Below are 18,397 nucleotides of genomic sequence, written 5' to 3' on the forward strand. Positions count from 1 at the left end.
TTTTAACCTAGAGTTCTCAAAGTGAATAGCCAACAGTTCAAGAATCCTTGATAACAATTAGCCACGTGGCCCATGTAACAAATACTTTGAAAGTTATTTTAACTTTTAAAAATTTTATATAAAAACCTATCTGGAAAATCCCAGGAGCCTGAGATTCAGTCCATGACATTTTTTGTTGTGCCACTGACCAAATTTCAAGGCAAGTGGAGTCCAAATTTCAAGGGCAGAATTTCTTCTCCTCCAATACCTGTAGATTTGAAGACCAAGAAAAATGCTTACCCCAACTGCATATAAGCTTTTCAGATTATGCTTTCTAATTGACAATAACAGAAGTTTCATAAGATGGACTCTTCCTGGGAGTCTGGACATTTTCCTGCTCTGAAAGGTTTGCTTATCTGCAGGCTAATAGAGTGAAGTTCTCTGCAATCGATCTCTTACGGTAGAGCTCCCCCAGGGTCAGTTTTTGTGAATAGAACCTGCTTCCATACGATGTCTTTGAATGTAGTCTTTTCTCAAGTTTGTACTTTATTCTGTGCATGGTAGGTAGAAACACTCTTTCAGACTCTTCCCCTTGGCATCGCAATACCACCCTTGTCCCTGATTTGCAGTTCGTCTGACGAAAGAAGCAACATAGGCATAAATTGCCTATGCCCGTAAGCATACATTGTAAATTGCCCATAAGGCGTGGTGCATTCACACTGCCGTTGAAGATAACTCAGACAATTCTGAATGTGAAAATACAGCATATTGTAAGATCTGTGAATTCTAAGGAGTGCTGGCTCATAACATTGTATGTTTTTATGTCCACCCCAAAATTTAGACGTAAGGGCTGGGTTGGGAACTCAGCCTGGTCTTAATACAAATACTTCTAAGTCCCACAACCACCCTGTCCTCTTCAAGTAGGTAAATCCTAAACTCTCAGAAAGCCTAAAATCCAAACCCACGGAAACTGATTGCTCGCGTCCTAAATAACCCAGCTTGTACGACCCGTCGGGTTCTCCAGGGAAAACTTGCAGGATGGTGGAGACGCGGAGGTTCGGGGCGACCTGGACGGGCTGAGCTCGGCTGGGCGTGCGGGGTCCCCGCGGGCCAGGTTCGCGGCCGCGCGCGCGCGGGCGCGACCCTAGGCGGCGGGCGAGCTGGTGGCGGGTTCTCCACGCCGGGTTTTCCGCCGCTCCCGTCGCACGGGTCCCCGGCAGCCCCACGGAAACACACGCTCACGCCCGCTCCTCGGAGCTAGCAGCGCGGGACCGCGCGGGGTGATGCGGCGGCGAAGCGGCGGGGCGACAAAGGGCCCGGGCGGGCCGTGGCCCCGGGCGATCTAGGCGTGGAGTCGAGGAGGGGCCGGGCTGCGCCGAGGGCCGTGGGGGGCGCGAGGGGGAGTGTTCCCGGAAAGCTGCGGCGATGGAGCCGCGCTGCGCCCGCCGCCGGAGGAGTTGAGAAAGAAAACAGGAAACGTGGTGGCCGCGCAGCCGGCCGCGGCTGATTCATTCGCTTTGAGTGAAGGCTCTGCAGGAGGGGCGGGCGCGGGGCCGCGGCTCGGGGCCGGTCGCCGAGCAGATCGCGCCGGGGACCAGACGCTCCCTCCGCTGGGCGGGCTCCTGGGCGCGCGCGCCACCCCCCTTCGCCATCCTCCGGCACCAGGACTTCTTCAAAGTCGCATCGTGGGGGTTCTGGTCCATGTAAAAGTTGGCTTGGCGCACTTGGCGCGCCCTCCCAGGACGCCGAACGGAGACGCCAAGCTGGAGAGGGCGTGCGTACCCGAGGCTCGCCGCCCCGCTAGCAGAGCCCCGGCCCCTCTCGCGGTGCCCGGCTCGGCAATATGAAGAAGCAGCCCTCATGTGCGGGCACCGGGCATCCGAGCATGGCGGGGTACGGCAGGATGGCTCCCTTTGAACTCGCCGGCGGCCCCGTGAAGCGCTTGAGAACTGAGTCCCCCTTTCCCTATCTCTTCGCAGAGGAGGCCTACCAGAAACTGGCCAGCGAGACCCTGGAGGAGCTGGACTGGTGTCTGGACCAGCTAGAGACCCTACAGACCAGGCACTCCGTCAGTGAGATGGCCTCCAATAAGGTAAGCCCCGGCTCGGTTCTCACCGAGTCCCCTAGGCTGCTGATTCCCACGCTGGTGAAGCCACCAGTCCCCGTGGCCCCGGGAAATATACAGAGGTTTGTCACACATTGCATTTTGGCTCCTTTGGAAGATTTCTGGTGCTGTCTGTGCCCTCCCTCTCTCATCCATTCACTCTGGAGAAATTAAACATTTTACAAAAGCAACTTTGATATAGTTTTGATTGCAATACCCGCAAGACACAGCGCTCACGGGTTTGTGTGTGTGTGTGTGTGTGTTTGGAGGGGTACTTCTCGGTGACACTTTGCCCTTGCAGCAGAAACGAAATCCTGTCTACTGGCAATCCATGTTTTAGGGTATTCTTCGGTGTCTCAGTGGGAAGTAAGAGTTGCTGGAGGTCAATGCAATACCTTGAATGTCACCACCTACCGCACTCACACTCAGAAGAGTTCAGTGAACTTGGAACCTTAACTCACATTTATCTAAGTGTCAGGGTCAGGGTACCCTGTAAGAACTGAGCCTTTGTAGTTTCGCTTGGTCGTATGTGTCCACAGGGGACATCAAAGTTAAGGTTATGGTCACTGTCATTGTTACTGTAGATCTTGGAGGGAGAGTCCAGTTTTCTGAGGTTATTTACAGAGATGATTCAATGGGGGCATTTGTGCCGTATATGCCAAGGTGCTGGTCTTGGTGGATGGTGGAGTTCAGGGGACTGAGAAGCAACCTTCCACCTGCTACAGCCTTAAATCAAGGTACAGTGTTGTCCATTTTGGTGTATTTTTTTTGGAGTTCCTATTATTATTATTTTTTTAATCTTTAGTTATGTAAGGAAATAATTGGGATTATCTATGTTTTTAATGATTGTTTGGCTCAGGGGCTGGGAGGCATGGGCCTGTTGGATGCAGATGCCTGAAGGATTTAGCCAGTAAGGACTAATAACTTCATGTGGCAATTAATAACAATTGCCCCTTAAAAATATTTAAATATTTTGGCCCACCTATTTGCAAGGTTGGGAAAGTTATGCCATTTTACTGCTATCTACATGCACATATATTTCAAAGAGCTATGCTTTTTTTTTTTAGTTGACTATAGTTTTCATCCCACCTGTTTTTCTCTCATGTAGTTTCAAAAACTATAGCGTATCACCTGCTTGATTGTCTTATCTCTTGACAGCGCTTACATAGACAGCAGGATTTTTAACTGAAAGTTTAGCTTCAGATAAACAAAATAAAAAGGACTCCCCAGTCACTATCTATAGGCACTAACCTACCCGTAGGCACACTGACCTACCCGTAAGCACACCAATGATCAAATCTGCTTTTTTTTTTTTTTTTTTTTTGGTCATTTAAGCCTCATTTCTAAATTTGGTGTGATTCCTCATCAAAATGACAGGTTATTACTCTTACTCTCTGCCTTGGCATCAGGGGCCATTGTTCTCATCTAGCTAATAAATTCTTAGTTCATTGATTCATTTTATAATATATAGGTTGTTCTTTCATAATTTGGTTCATAATGGCAGTTGACATATGCTAAGGATCTCGTGTCCTGAAGGCTGAATGGGACCATTGTGTAATGGGCCTGAGTTCTTATTCTCTTGCCTGGTTAATTCTGTGTAGTGAAAGGAGAAGCCAGAAGACACCAAAAGATGCTCAAGCCTTTGCTTATATTTTCAAGATGATTTGACTGTGCTTTTTCAGCGCAATGAACCTCAGCAGCTGTAATTACTTTCCCCCAAAATCTATACTCTTAATGATGAGACCTCTGTTTGAATTTAAAAATGAACATGAAATCTAATCATGTAAGTGACTTCAGTTGACAAGTAATTAATTTATCTGTACTTTAAAATGAAAAAGTAAAATTTGAGGTCAAAATGATTTTTTTTTTCTTTTAAAGGCACCAAGTAAGGCAAGGATTTTTTTCTTTTCTCTTTTTTTTTTATTGTGAAGGCCCCTCAAGTAGACTTTGAGTTAATTTACAGATTTAATGTAGGAGGTGAGCTTATTTCAAAATGCAGTCATTCTAGCTGTGTTTAAGTCTTGTATTGACATGATCTTATTTTTAACATTAAAAAAATTCAACTCAGCTGAAGCTGTTGATTAAACTTTTCATGTCTAAGCCATTCATCTTTTTTTTTTTCCTTAACTCATTCATTTCTAAATAAGTGCTAAGCTCTTGTGACTTTTTATAGATGAAAACGGATTAGCATAGAAAGAAAAAGCTCTTGGTAAAGGTTGTAAAGTTATCCTTCAGCCTGGTAACAAGGGCACGAATAAGTCACATCCACATGAGCTGTAAACTGAGTTGGAGCAGCTGATCTAAAGGTCCCCAGGAGTGATACCAAGTCTAAGTCTGAACTGGAAATGTGACAACTTGCATCACACGTCCACTAGGTTGTCGAGTATCTCTTGAGTGTGAATGAATAAGTCTGAAACATTGCTTTCGGTTACTAGTCTTATTATCATCCTTTCTTTCTACATGTACTTATTTGAACCAACCAGTGTTGTCTTTGAAAAGTCATAATATTTTTCTTTGTTTTCTTCTCTTTTTGAGGCTTTAAAAAAAGTGCCCTAATTGATTAAAATAACACAATAAAATACTAGTAAGAAATCACTATTTTTAAGTGATTATTTGGAGAAAATATTTACTATGAAAGTGGATTTGGGTGTGAGGAAGGAGGAAATTGATTCATCAGACTCATTTAACAAATTGGGTTAATGGATTCTTATTTTAAAAAATCTGAACAGAAGGAATCTGAACTATTAGCAGTTTTTAAGGGATGCTTCAGAAGCAACTAGATGTATTTCCGGATTGGGATTATAATGTGTGTAATGCTTATCGATAGTGTTGAGACAGGAAAATTATGGAGTTCTTGGCCAATGCCAAAGTTGGCTATAATATGTGTAGGATACTTGTACCAAATAGGGGTGAGATACTCCAGATGGCATTTAATTTGAGTGGTTAAATTGACAGCGTTTACTCTCATAAGCACATTAATCTGCCTGAGATTTGTACAGATTTCCTTGAGTTAAGAGAGGTTTTGGTGATGTCTCAAAGCTTTGGTGGCAGACAGATCTGGAAGTTGAATCACAGTTTTATTCCTTACAACCTGAGTTATGTTAGAGAAATGACAAACATTTTTAGCTGGTTTCCTTAGCATAAGATGAGCACAATGATACTTGTTTTGAAAGGTCAGAGTTCGAAAAAATATGTATAAAATAGCTAGCTAATAATGTCTGACATGTACTATGCCTGTTGTTATTAGTATTATTGAAGGTTTAGGTTCAACTTGATTCATTGTGTACTTGGTTGAATTTTTTTTTTTTAACCATTCAGTTGTAATCTATGCTTGGTATTTTAAGTTTCACAGTTTTTATAATCCAGTTCTTAATTTTTATAATCCAGTTCTGTCTATAGCACACATTTCTATATTACAAAAAAGTGTTTATACTTTCTTTAGCATAATATAGGCATAAACATTTTGAAGTTCTAATTAAAAGCTTAATCTTTTCTTAAATTTCAGCTACAGAATTGGAAACAGAAGAGCTAAATATTTTTCCTATTTTATTTGAAAAATGAAAATACAGCACTTATTAATTTTTAGAAAATATTAAACATGATGTGGGATTGGTAGGTACATTTCCATCCTTTGTAAATATTTTGCAAAGCTAAAGTAACTTTAAGACTTTTTTAACAAAGGCCAAATAGTTTCACAGTATTTTTGGTTACCTTTTTCTCATGGAAAGTAAATTAAGGCTGTGAGGAGGGTAGGCCAGGAATCTAAGCATCAAAGGTTACGCTACGGAACTATATCCTCTTGTGACCTAACAATGCACATTTCACCAGACCTTCAATATAAGTGCGGTGAGATTTGAAGGGGAAAATAAAATCATCTTAAACGCCCCCCCGACACCACCAAATATATCACTATAAAAATGAATTGGTCCTCTTCTCTAAATTTGGGGCAGTTCTGAGGCTTGGCGTTAGTTACTGGAACCTACTTGCTTGAAGCCCGTATACTTCAAGGGGCTTCCCTGGTGGCTCAGTGGTAAAGAATCCACCTGCTAAATGCAGGAGATGTGGACTCCATCCCTGGGTGGGGAACATCCCCTGGAGTAAGAAATGGCAACCCACTCCAGTATTTGTGCCTGGAAAATTCCATAGACACAGAAGCCTGGCAGATTATAGTCCATGGGGTCGCAAAGAGTCAGAAAGAAACACACACACACACACACACACACACGCACAATGCTTCAAACTGAAAGTCTGTTTTGAAGTTACGATTCAGGTGTCCTTCTAAAAGACTTAAGGATTTTTGTTGTTGTTTTTCGTTTCAGGCATATGTAGGCCAGCTTTGCAAATGTGGATATGACTTCTTTATGGAATTTATTTTGTCTGGTTTTAACAAAGATCTCTATCATGTTTCTGTTGCCTACAAATTAAATTGCTTTTCTGGGATGCTTTTTCCTAGTATTTTTGCTGTCTACTCCCCCTGCTGATTTTTAATAGTCAATGCATAAGTAATGTATACTATAGCTTTCTGTGATTGCTGATGTATTTTCTTCTGGCAAAAGTGATGCTGGAATGAATACTATAGAATGTTCGCAAGAAATGGCTAAATCTTAAGATTTTTCAGCATAAGTATAAGATGGCTCAGGAAAGATATAAATGCTTAATTTTGTTGAGAAGAAAGCAAAAAGTTGGAAAAGGCGTTTTAAGTTTGTGAAGAGCAAAGAGCAAATAACAGTAATTTTCTTTAAAATATTAAAAACTTATTGACATAGTCAGGTAAGAGTTAAGAGTTAATCAACATACTTAAAGGAAAACTCTAAATTTTTAGAAAAGAAAATATCACTCATAAATAAAGATACTCAACTTACTGATGCTTTAAGTTTGCTCACTGCTTTTTCATCTACTTTATAAAAGTAGATTTGGCCAAGATTTATGTAGTTTACATATAGAGCCTTAAAGTTAACATGAAGAATTGGAAGTGGTTGTTTTATGTTCACTGTTTAAAAAAATACTTTATTTGCTTTTAAGTAATAATAGAAGGGAAGCACTTTTTACCAGATATTTTTATGTTTAATTAAATAGTAAAGCCCTTAATTTTAACCCCTTAACTTTAACTTTAAAGCAGTAAGGATTACTGTAAATCTTAATTTATCTCTTTTGTCATCAACTTGGCTCCTATATTGGTATTTAATGGCAGTAAGCTTAATATCCTTAAAATAATTAATTATCAAAAACTTTTAATTTTGTGACTCAATAAAGTAGTTGTTCCTTGAGAATTGCTTTCGGTCATTAAAATTTTGATTTAATTATAGGATAGTGGTAACTTCTGTCTCAGAGTGTTATGAACTATGTCCTTTTTTTTTTTTTAATTTCAAAATGTAGGGCTTGGCCAAAATAAAATAGTGCTTTTCCCAATATATGAATAGTTTAAGCATGTTGAAGAAGGTTGCATGCTCAGTTGTGTCCAGCTCTTTGCAACCCCATGCCCGCCAGCTTCCCTTGTCCGTGGGATTTCTCAGGGAAGAATTCTGGAGTGGGTTGCAGGAATCAAACCCACATCTCTTGTGCCACCTGGGAAGTCCAGATTAAGCACATTTGCCCCTAAATAGCAAGGATAATAATGTTTTTACTCAATTTTAAAAGATTCCTGTGATATTGACAGAAATAGCTGTCTCTGTGACTATGTGATAATCATAGATTGTAGCTATTCCTTAAGATACACATAATTATGGCAGATATGAAACACCCATAATGATTTCCACTAAATCCATACAATATTATATAAAATATGATTTTCTCTTTTTCCAGAAAGAGATCAATACTTTAAAACTGCAAATAGCTTGGCTTTATTTTGTGACAGCATAGCTTTCTCTACCGGGTTGTAATACTGTGGCTGACTAGTGGTGATAGTTGAATTGACACTATTAGTCTGAGATCTTTCTGGGAAGTAGAGAGAGGGGTAGCCTTGCCTGCATTTTGATACTCACATTAGTTTTAAAAGACATTTTAAGAAAGCATTTTCTTTGGTTTACTCTAACAAGGACTGAGATGAGTAGTGAGCCTTCGTATTTGCTTAAACAACAAACATTTCTGCTTTGTTCATTGTGAAATTAGTTAAATTGGATTACCAACTGCAATGGTGTTAACTTTATTATCCTTTACACTTAGGAAAATACTTCATCTTTAGTGAAGTATTTTGTTGTTGTTGTTGTTATTAATGTCCTGGGATTTTTGTTCTTGTTTTGCTCTACTTTATGTGTGATGAGGATGAATGGCATTTACATTTCTCCTAAGTTATACACCAATGCTTCTGGCAACTTTGTAGAGTAGAAAGGACGTAGATGTTTTTTGTCAGGAAGGCTTGGTTTCAGATTCCAGCTCTGCTGCATTCTACCTAGTATTTTGAGCAACATGCCTCGCTTCTCTGAATTTCAATTTCTTAATTTCTAAATGGATATAATAAAAGGGGAAAATAAAATTGAAAGATTGTTATGACCATCAGATATATAGAAAATTCAATTTGGTGAATAGTGTATACTGGGTGCTCAATAAATTACATGTAATTTATTCTATCCCTCAACTGTATTGGAAAGGAGAGATTAAGAAAAGCTGTATGTCAAATACTCCTTGTAATATAAGAACATAATATTTCTTAAAGAAAAATGTGACTTTTGTTCTGTAATAGATTTGGAGTTAGTGTTCTCAGACTTCCTGTGTACATTCATAACTATGTTATGTTATGTATGTATGTTATGTATGTTAAATATTTTTATTTAAAGTATTTATTTTTAAAAGGTAAGTGTCCACAAGAGTGCCTCATCTTAAGCAAAGAATTACATAAAATCATGGATTTGATGTTCTAGTTATAATTGTTTTTAATGTACATTGAAATTAATTTGTAACAAAATGAGAAAGTTTTCATCCACACTGCATTACAGACAACAGGCATACTTTTGGTTATACTAGTCTAAATTGGCAGTAAGAACCATTTGGGGAGTCGTTTTTGGTTAGAAAGATATGTCTGTTTTAAACAACCTTGGTTTTTCTTCTCTGCCATTAATGAAATCTCCCTACTAGAGGAGAAAACGCCAGATTTCAGACAGAATGGTCTCTGGATTTAGAGCACTCTCCCATAGTCAGATTGCCATGGTTAGATTCAGTCTCTGTCTTTTACTAAATTTAAATGGGACAATTTACCTTTTATGATTCAGTTTCCTCATCTGTTAAATAGTTGCTGTGATGATTCCATGAATTGAAAGATAAGAGTTATCTAGACAAGAGTCAGGAACATAGTGGGTGCTTAGTAATGTTGAGTCCTTTATATCCTTCTATAAAGGAATATCATCTATCTTTTCTTCTTTCGTGGGTTAAGGGTTAGAGAAGGTGTTTGTTTGTGATCCTGATACTTAAGCTTCCAGTGAGCTTTTGAGAGAGAATGGTGGCCTAATGATGTTGTGAACCACATAGGACTATTGCAATGTTTCATTTGCTCCTCTCTCTATCAGTGACTTTTCAGTGGAGTTTACCTTCTGTTTCTTTGTGTAATTTTATAGTATAGCCCATCAAAATGGCCAGAGGGTTTTATCTCAGAATACCTAAAACTCTCTAAGCTGTTTTCTAGCAGAAATACCTAAAACAGTGGATAATAATCCAGTGATTTTTTTTTCCGTAAATTGATGCACCCTGTCATTCCTCTGAATGAGACTGAAAGTAACCCAGTCACAGAATTTCTTATTTTAATATTTAATGTTAAGAATAATATATTCAGGACATAGCTTTCTAGGGTCTTAGCAGCTTAACCATCTAGTGTATGCAAACATTTCCTTGCTCTGTCAGCTGAGAAAGCCTAAAGCAGTGGCACCCCAGGGGCACTGAACACATCTAACAGCCTCATCTTGGTTTCTAATACCCTTCTCCAGCAGAAGGTAGCAGGACTCTGCGGAGAAGTAGCTGATTCTAGAACTGGTGCAGGAAGTCAAGCTGGCGCATGTGTAGTGCCAGAAAATAAGGAGGTACTCAAAGAAGTGTTGATGGGAGCACGGCAAAGGGGCACAAGAGCAAACTGAAAAAGCTCCCAGTTCCCAGCTGAAATTACTTGATTGAGAAACTGGGATGATAACCCAGGGTATAAAACAAATATCCATGAGTTCATACTGATACAATTTATTGAATAAATAATTAAATGAGGGAGAAGACACAAATCCACCATCCAAATAATTTATGTAGATACTCTGCTCTCAAGGAGAAAAAGCGTAACTCCTCGCTGCTTAACTGTGGGCTGGGCATACTGACCTCCTTCCAAAAAAGCACAATGTGGAAAAAGGGAACAGCACCTGTACTGTAGAAAAACCTGACAAATACACACTTCCTCACCCAGTGATCAAAGCGGACAGCAGTTCTGATAAGTCAAGTTGTAGTTGATGCCCTTGATATGATCTGATGAAAATGGTACTAACATTGGTGTTTCCTACAAAAAATCATATAACCCCACTCTAAACACGAGAAGAACATCAGCTAGTTCTTAGTTGAGGAACAGTCTACAAAATACCTGACCAGTAACTTCTTGAGACTATGTGAAAGTCATCAAAAACAAGGAAAATCTGAGAAACTGTCACAGCCCAAAGGAGCCGAAGGAGACATGATGATTAAATGTAATGGGTCCTGGATGGAATCCTGGAACAGAAAGGAATATTCAGTGAAATCTATGGAAATCTGTGTGCACTTTTTTTAATAAAAATGTATCATTATTGGTTTAGTAATTAGGACAAATGTGCCCTATAGTAAGATATTAGTAATTGGAGAAAGTGGGTGTGGGACATATGGGAACTCTCTGTACTTACCTTCACAGTTTTTCTGTAAAAAAGAACTTTTCTGAAATAAAAGGGTTATCAAACAAACCGTCCTGTAGGGTCTGTCTGGAATATTAATCTCCTCTATGAAGTCCTTTCCAGAGAAGGCAATGGCACCCCACTCCAGTACTCTTGCCTGGAAAATCCCATGGATGGAGGAGCCTGGTGGGCTGCAGTCCATGGGGTCGCTAAGAGTCAGACACGACTGAGCGACTTCACTTTCACTTTTCACTTTCATGCATTGGAGAAGGAAGTGGCATCCCACTCCAGTGTTCTTGCCTGGAGAATCCCAGGGATGGGGGAGCCTGGTGGGCTGCCGTCTCTGGGGTTGCACAGAGGCGGACACGACTGACGCGACTTCACAGCAGCAGCAGCATGAAGTCCTTTCTGTCCTATCTTTCCCCATATCTCCCATCCTGAAAAAAAAAAGTGTTAGTCGCTTAGTTTTGTCCACCTCTTTACAACCCCATGGACTGTATGTAGCCCATCAGACTCCTCTGTCCAGGGGATTCTCTAGGCAAGAATACTGGGGTGGGTTGCCATTCCCTTCTCCAGGGGATCTTCACAACCCAGGGGTTGAGCCTGGGTTTCCTGTATTGCAGGAAGATTCTTTACCATCTGAACCACCAAGGAAGCCTATCTCCCATCCTAGCCACTCCTAACTGAGTATAATGTCTTTTCCCTTTGATCTTCTGTAGGACTTTAGTTCTGTTAACTCTCTGTACAATAATTTTTCTTTGTTTTCTTCCCATCACATGATACATTCGGTTGTTAGCCTTATTCATTTTCCAGCCCCCACTACATGGGACACAAAGCTGTGCTAGACAGATGCTCAGTAAACATTGGGTGAATTGTCTGAATGGTATTCTGGGGGTGATTCTTGAAAAGCGCCATTAAATGGTTTTGGTTCTCAGTACTGTAGGAATCATCACTAATCAATCTCAAGGACTAAGTTTATTTTTACTCATCTAAGCCCTAAAGCTTTAGAAGATAAAACTTCTTCCTTTATTTAGCTTCAGTTTTACTGGTTGTCAGAGTCTTTGCAAGGGAGTTACTGAACACTTACTCAGATAATTGAAGAAATTTATCATAATTTTTCTAATTATCACTTGAGTGGAATTAATAGAAATAAAATGTAAAAATACTCTGTTTCTGCCTTCCACTTAGTGTTTTGATGGTTTTGGTAGTATTTAGCATGGTCAGTATTTCAAAGCATCATAGTTAGTATTATTCATCTCAGACTCAAGCCGTAGGTGTTAGAACTAAAAGAGGCAGAAGTGGGGACTTCCCTGGTGGTCCAGTGTCTAGGACTCTCCTTTCCTGGTGCAAGGGGCTCGGGTTTGATTCCTGGTCAGGGAACTGGGCCCTGCATGCTGCAGCTGAGACCCAGCACAGCCAAATAAATATAAAAAATAAAGAAATAAAGGAGGTGAAAGTGATCGTTTGTCTGACTTACCTAATATCAGTTGGAAAATGAGACCCAAACTCGTCCACCTCTACCTGGGTAATTAGAGTTTCTTGACTCCTTATGTAGTTCACTGTCGTTTGCAGTTTTGTACGCAGTCTTTATCTCAGCTTGTTTTCATAAATTGCAGGAGGGAGGTACATTTTTTCTTTTCCTTTGAATGTGTTAGTAGAATACAAGCCATGTTTCTGATAAGCATATGGATTCAGTTAACTCTTCAAGTATATAACCAATGAGTTTTCTACCCAGCCACTGGGAGTACTGATGAGTTCTGTATGGCTTTAAGCCCAAACCTAGTGAGTGTCAATGTATTATTTTGTAGTTGGTCATATAAATTCGTAGTGTATGTGTGGCATTGGTTAATGTAAATGCCATTCTCCGCTTTGGATTACAGCCTTAGAGTCTGTACCTGTTAGTTGATGCCTTATAGGAAAGTGGGTTTTCTGTTATTGAGAGTCCTGATCACTTCCCAATAAAAAATCTCAGTCCATCATGCTCATCAGAAATTATAGCATAGTTTATAGTGAGTTTAGCCTCATCTCATTTAAATTAAAAGTTTGTATTAATACTATACAGGTAAAAGCCATACAAGTCATAGTGATGGCCTTAAGCTATTCTCTCTTCTCTGTATCTGTTGTAGCAATAACATTCTTATTATAGGTTTGTTCCCAGTAAAAATGACATATCTGGCTTTGAATATTAGGCTTCCCAGATGGTGCTAGTGGTAAAGAACCTGCCTGCCAGTGCAGGAGATGTGAGAGATGTGGGTTCAATACCTAGGTTGGGAAGATCCCCTGGAGGAGAAAATGGCAACCCACTCCAGTATCCTTGCCTGGAGAATCCCATGCACAGAGAAGCCTGATGAGCTACAGTCCATGGGATCACAAAGAGTCGGACACGACCGAAGTGACTTAGCGTGCACGCACATCTGAATTCTATCCCTGCCAGCCTGAGAAGAAAGGGTATGCTTGTTGGGTTTTTGCCTGTTGGGGAGTATACTGTGCAGATTTACCCAGGCAGCTGGGAACCCAGGCTGTTGGGTTCCCGGCAGCCTCTCTGGTCTGCTGCACTGTAATCCCCATGGTGGCAGCCTCTGGCGTTTATTGCTGGCAAGCAGTGTGCTTGCAGACATAGGCACCATAATAGGAAACTTCTCAGCCTGTCATAAACAGGCCTGGAGAGTAGCAGGCACAGGCCTGACAGGGATGTGTCCATAGCAACCAGGCAGAGATGAGGCTGATGTCGTGGAGTAAGTCCAGGCTGATGTCTGTCTTCTTCATTTCAAAAAATAACTGGCTGATTTTTAAGGCTGCTTTCCATTGTTGGCATAGCAGTGTTTTGGTCTCTTTGTCTTTGTTTTAGACTGAAATATGAATAAAGACGTCTTATATGATGCTCTCCAAAATATTTTGAGAGGATATATCAAAGTATTTTCCTTTTGCTAAGTCTCCTAATTCTACCTGATCATTCCAGTCCATACACATTAGAAAGAAAGAACAGCTGTTTCATTACAGTGGAAAATTATTTTTTTTAAGAATCATATACAAATAAAATTATCATGTGTATGTCTAAAGAATTATAAATTATACTGAACTACACAGAATTACAAAGAAAAGAGCATTTCTTAGTAAGGCGACTTTTCGTTGTTTATGCCTTTACATCAAGTTCAAGTTGTAGAAAAAGGGTATATTCTTTGACAAAAAAAGATTCTATTCTATACTTGCTAGGTTTCTTTATCAAGCTTCAGAAAAATAATGAACTGCAACTTTAACTATAATGACTTTGTTGCAAGAATTTAGGAATGGGCTTTAATAGTTTTTAATAAAGAGGTGGAAACGCTTTCATGGGCGCTTTAAATATTTGTGTGTCATTTCACTATTTGTAAGGAACCCTTGTTTAATAAAAGAGGTTCAAGACTGCAAAGGATGAAAAAAGCTGTAAATTTGTTCAGTATATAAAAATTTAGATAGACTTAAGAGAAAATCTTGAACTTTTATTTATTTTTTTAAGATTAGGTATTGGGTAGAAATTTGCCAGCTTGCCCCTTCCCTTTATTTACTTATTTTTTTCAGTTATCACTGGTCCTCTTACACTTTGTTTTGAATATTTAAAATCAGTTTCAATAGTACACTCTGATAAGAGTGAAACTAACTAAAATGATCTTTGATATACGTGTTGAATTTCTGCTCTTTGTTTTCTTAATCTTATGTTCTCACTATGGTTTCTTAGCTCTCTATAAGGGTAAGTGATAATTGGGCTTCAAGAAATGTTTTTTACTAGAGGTATTCTTATTTCTTTAATACACATCAGGAAAGATTAGTGTACTTTCTCCTGGAAGATACTGTTTAGGCTTGCTTCTTAATTTTTACATGCTAGCAAGGTAATGCTCAAAATCCTTCAAGCTAGGCTTCAACAGTATGTGAACCAAGAACTTCCAGATGTACAAGCTGGATTTAGAAAAGGCAGAGGAACCAGAGATCGAATTGGCAACGTCCGTTGAATCAGAAAAAGCACAGGAATTCCAGAAAAACATCTACTTGCGTCATTGACTACGCTAAAGCCTTTGACTGTGTGGATCAAAGCAAACTGTGGAAAAGTCTTAAAGAAATGGGAATACCAGACCACCTTATCTGCCTCCTGCAAAACCTGTATGCAGGACAGGAAGCAACAGTTAGAGCCAGACGTGGAACAACAGACTGGTTCAAAACTGGGAAAGGAGTACATCAAGGCTATATACAGTCACCCTGATTATTTAACTTAAATGCAGAGTACATCATGTGAAATGCTGGGCTGGATGAAGCACAAGCTGGAATCAAGATTGCTGGGAGAAATACCAATAACCTCAGATATGCAGATGACACCACCCTTATGGCAGAAAGTGAAGAGGAACTAAACAGCCTCTTGATGGAGGTAAAAGAGGAAAGAGAAAAAACTGGCTTAAAACTTAACATTCAGAAAACTAAAATCATGGCATCCTGTCCCATCACTTCATAGCAAATAGATGGGGAAAAAGTGGAAACAGTGACAGATTTTATTGCCTTGGGCTCCAAGGTTACTGAGGACGATCATTGCAGCCACGAAATTAAGATTCTTGCTCCTTGGAAGAGAAGCTATGACAAACCTAGACAGCATATTAAAAAAACAGAAACATCACTTTGCTGACAAAGGTCCATTTAATCAAATCTGTGGTTTTTCCAGTCGTCATGTACAGATGTGACAGTTGGACCATGAAGAAGGCTGAGCCCTGAAGAATTGATGCTTTTGACCTGTGATGCTGGAGAAGACTCTTGAGAGTCCCTTGGACTGCAGGTAGATCAAACCAGTCAATCCTAAAGAAATCAACCCTGAATAGTTATTGGAAGTACTAATGCTGAAGCTGAAGCTCCAATACTTTGGCCACCATATGCGAAGAGCCGACTCACTGGAAAAAATGCTGATGCCGGAAAAGATTGAGGGCAGGAGGAGAAGGGGACGACAGGATGAGATGGTTGGATGGCTTCGTTGACTCAACGGACATGAGTTTGAGCAAACTCAGGGAATAGTGAAGGACAGGGAAGCCTGGTATGCTGCAGTTCATAGAGTCTCAGAGAGTCAGACATGACTTAGCTACTGAATGACAACAACAATTTAATTTTTCTAGGTGTGTTAAAGAGCAGGAAAATGATAAAGGGTATATAGTTGAAGAGCCAAAAAAGAAGCGTCATTACATCATTACAGACTGAATATTCAGTCCCTAAAGGAGAGGAATTTGTTCTCTCCAAAGAAGAATTCAATGGAAGAATTACTTCAGCCTTATTTTCAAACATTTTGATATTATCCATTTGCTATGTTTGGTACATATAAATAGTCTTTGATTACACTGATCAGGAAACATCAGTATGTGCCTTATTACCTGATGTAAGATATGATCCTGATGTTGACTTGTCCCTCAAACCTTACATTTCTAACTTAGTCCCAGAAATAGTATCCTATGTGTCAAAATAATTTGTCCCATTTTTAAAGATGAAAAACTGATGCTCAGTTAAACTTGTCCAAGATCCATATGCTACTTAATAGATGTAAAGATAATTTTTTCTAAGAATGTAACATCTGGGGAAAAGGCTGGGAGATAGGAAAACAATGTTTGTTCTCAAGCTGCCTTTTCAAAGTATGTACTAATAACTTTACTTATTTGGTGAGCACTCAATTCCAAAACAGCAAGAGTCGTTTTAGCAAAATACCATCCCCAGACGGGAATGCTATTGTACAGCTGATTCCGGTTTTCTTTTTCTCTGTGTCCTGTTGGGACAGGTGTGGAAAGGACCTTCTTAGCTCCTAACCTAAGAAAAGTATAATGGTGGGATGGCTGGCTTTTAGGCTAGGAGTCAGCTCGCAGGCAGGTAGTGAACAGGTCACAGATGTAAACTGAAGGATACTAGGGTCTGTGGATCAGAAGACCAAGTGACTAAAGCAGATCTGACATTCTGAGTTGGCAGGAGATTTGGGGGATATAGAATTGGATGGGATGATTATGGTAAGGAGAGTGGCGGCAGACAGAAAACGTATAGAATGTATTCTGGGAATGTGTGAGCAGGTGTCAGGATTTTTTTTTTTAATAACCTGTGTCTATGGAGTTGCCTTAGGGATTTGTTTTCTTATTGGAGCAAAATGAGAAAGGAAGCTGGGCTCCTGGATAGAGTGAAGATTGGAGGAAAGAAAAGTGGAAAGACATGTTAGACAGTGAGAGATGGAAGGGGGTGGGTGGTAGGAGTGCTCTGACTGGGCTGACCTAGGAGCAGGGCTGTCCTTGGCTTCACGTTCATGCCCCCTTCCCACCTCAGGGCTCATATGCTGAAATCTGGTTGGAATAAACCATTGGGACAGCCTTGGAGGGAAAAAGAAATCCCAGGGGACGGCCAGCATGCAGTGTGAGTGTTTTAAGAGAGGACAGTCAGCTGTGGGGATGGGGCAGGAGGGGAGGGCGGGCTGGAGAGGGGAGATTTATAAACGTAGTGTATTTCAGGAGGCGCAAGTCTCTTTTAGCACCAGTAGCTGGCGTCATCTTCACCTGTTGCCTCCTCGAGTCTTGGCCCAGTAGCAGCAGCATGGATGGGTTGTCACATCCAAGAGCTGGGCCATCCTCTGAGGAGCCTGGGATTGAGGAGGTGGGGAAGCCAAAGGACAAGCTGGAACAGCGTGAGGAGAGAGTGGGGTTGACGCACTACTATAGTGATGAATTATTAGATGCCAAGAGAAAAGTGGAGCGGAATAGCTGATGACAAATGTGAACCTTTATGTTGATTCGGCTTTAAATCTCCCACATTCCAGTGAGCTTAGCAATTCCTCTTCAGGATATGAATGCACCCCACGCTAGAGTGGTGACCTCAGATGCTTAAACTGCTTCTACTTCTCTGAGCCTCTGCTTTCTCTGTAAATGGGATTCACAGAAATCTTATCTCACAGGATGGTTATGGGAATTTAAATGCCAACTTATGTCAAGTGCAGAATATGGGGCACACCCATAATAGGTACTGTGACCTATCTTTAGTTGGAATGGGAACTATTTTTACGCTTAAAAGGTGAACTTTATATGCTGCCATATAGGTAACCCAATGCAGCTGGAGCTGGAATCAACAGGCCTGGGCAGAGGAGCTCAGAGTGTGCCTTTGAAATCTTGATCCCCATCCTGGTGATTTATGGGCCTCACCAGCTTGCATATGGGATGGCCCACTGCAGTTGTTTACTTTAGTTTTAGCTCGTTACCTAGCATTTGTGGGTAGCATATTTTTATTTACGCTCTCACTGACCACTTAACCACCATGACTTTGAAATCATATGTATGAAGCCAGCCACAAAAGAAACATTTATTAGTGTGGTGAGGGTCTCACATGGCTCTTCTACCCACTTTGTCTACAAATTGTCTAAGAATTAGACTTTGCTTTTTCCCTCACCCTGGATGACCTCAAAGACCCCTCCAAGTAATTTTTCTGATTGTGTGGAAATACTGAGATTTTGACTATTAAAGTG

At 40.4% G+C, this 18,397-nt stretch overlaps 1 protein-coding gene across 18 annotated transcripts in view; it reads left to right on the forward strand.

Moving 5' to 3' along the window:
• PDE4D (phosphodiesterase 4D) overlaps nucleotides 1-18,397 on the forward strand; it is a 1,672,581-nt gene that overhangs the window by 1,614,358 nt on the left and 39,826 nt on the right. For 17 of the 18 annotated variants that reach the window (XM_044932572.2, XM_044932573.2, XM_044932571.2 and 14 more), the window contains one exon: nucleotides 1,959-2,071. In XM_044932572.2, the coding sequence (XP_044788507.1) occupies nucleotides 1,959-2,071 (113 nt within the window). Of the gene's footprint in view, nucleotides 1-321; nucleotides 1,873-1,958; nucleotides 2,072-18,397 lie in introns of those variants that run through there. The other variant, XM_006064844.4, reaches the window with a different exon arrangement.

This window comes from Bubalus bubalis, chromosome 19 (genome assembly GCF_019923935.1).
Source record: "Bubalus bubalis isolate 160015118507 breed Murrah chromosome 19, NDDB_SH_1, whole genome shotgun sequence".
NCBI lineage: Eukaryota > Metazoa > Chordata > Mammalia > Artiodactyla > Bovidae > Bubalus > Bubalus bubalis.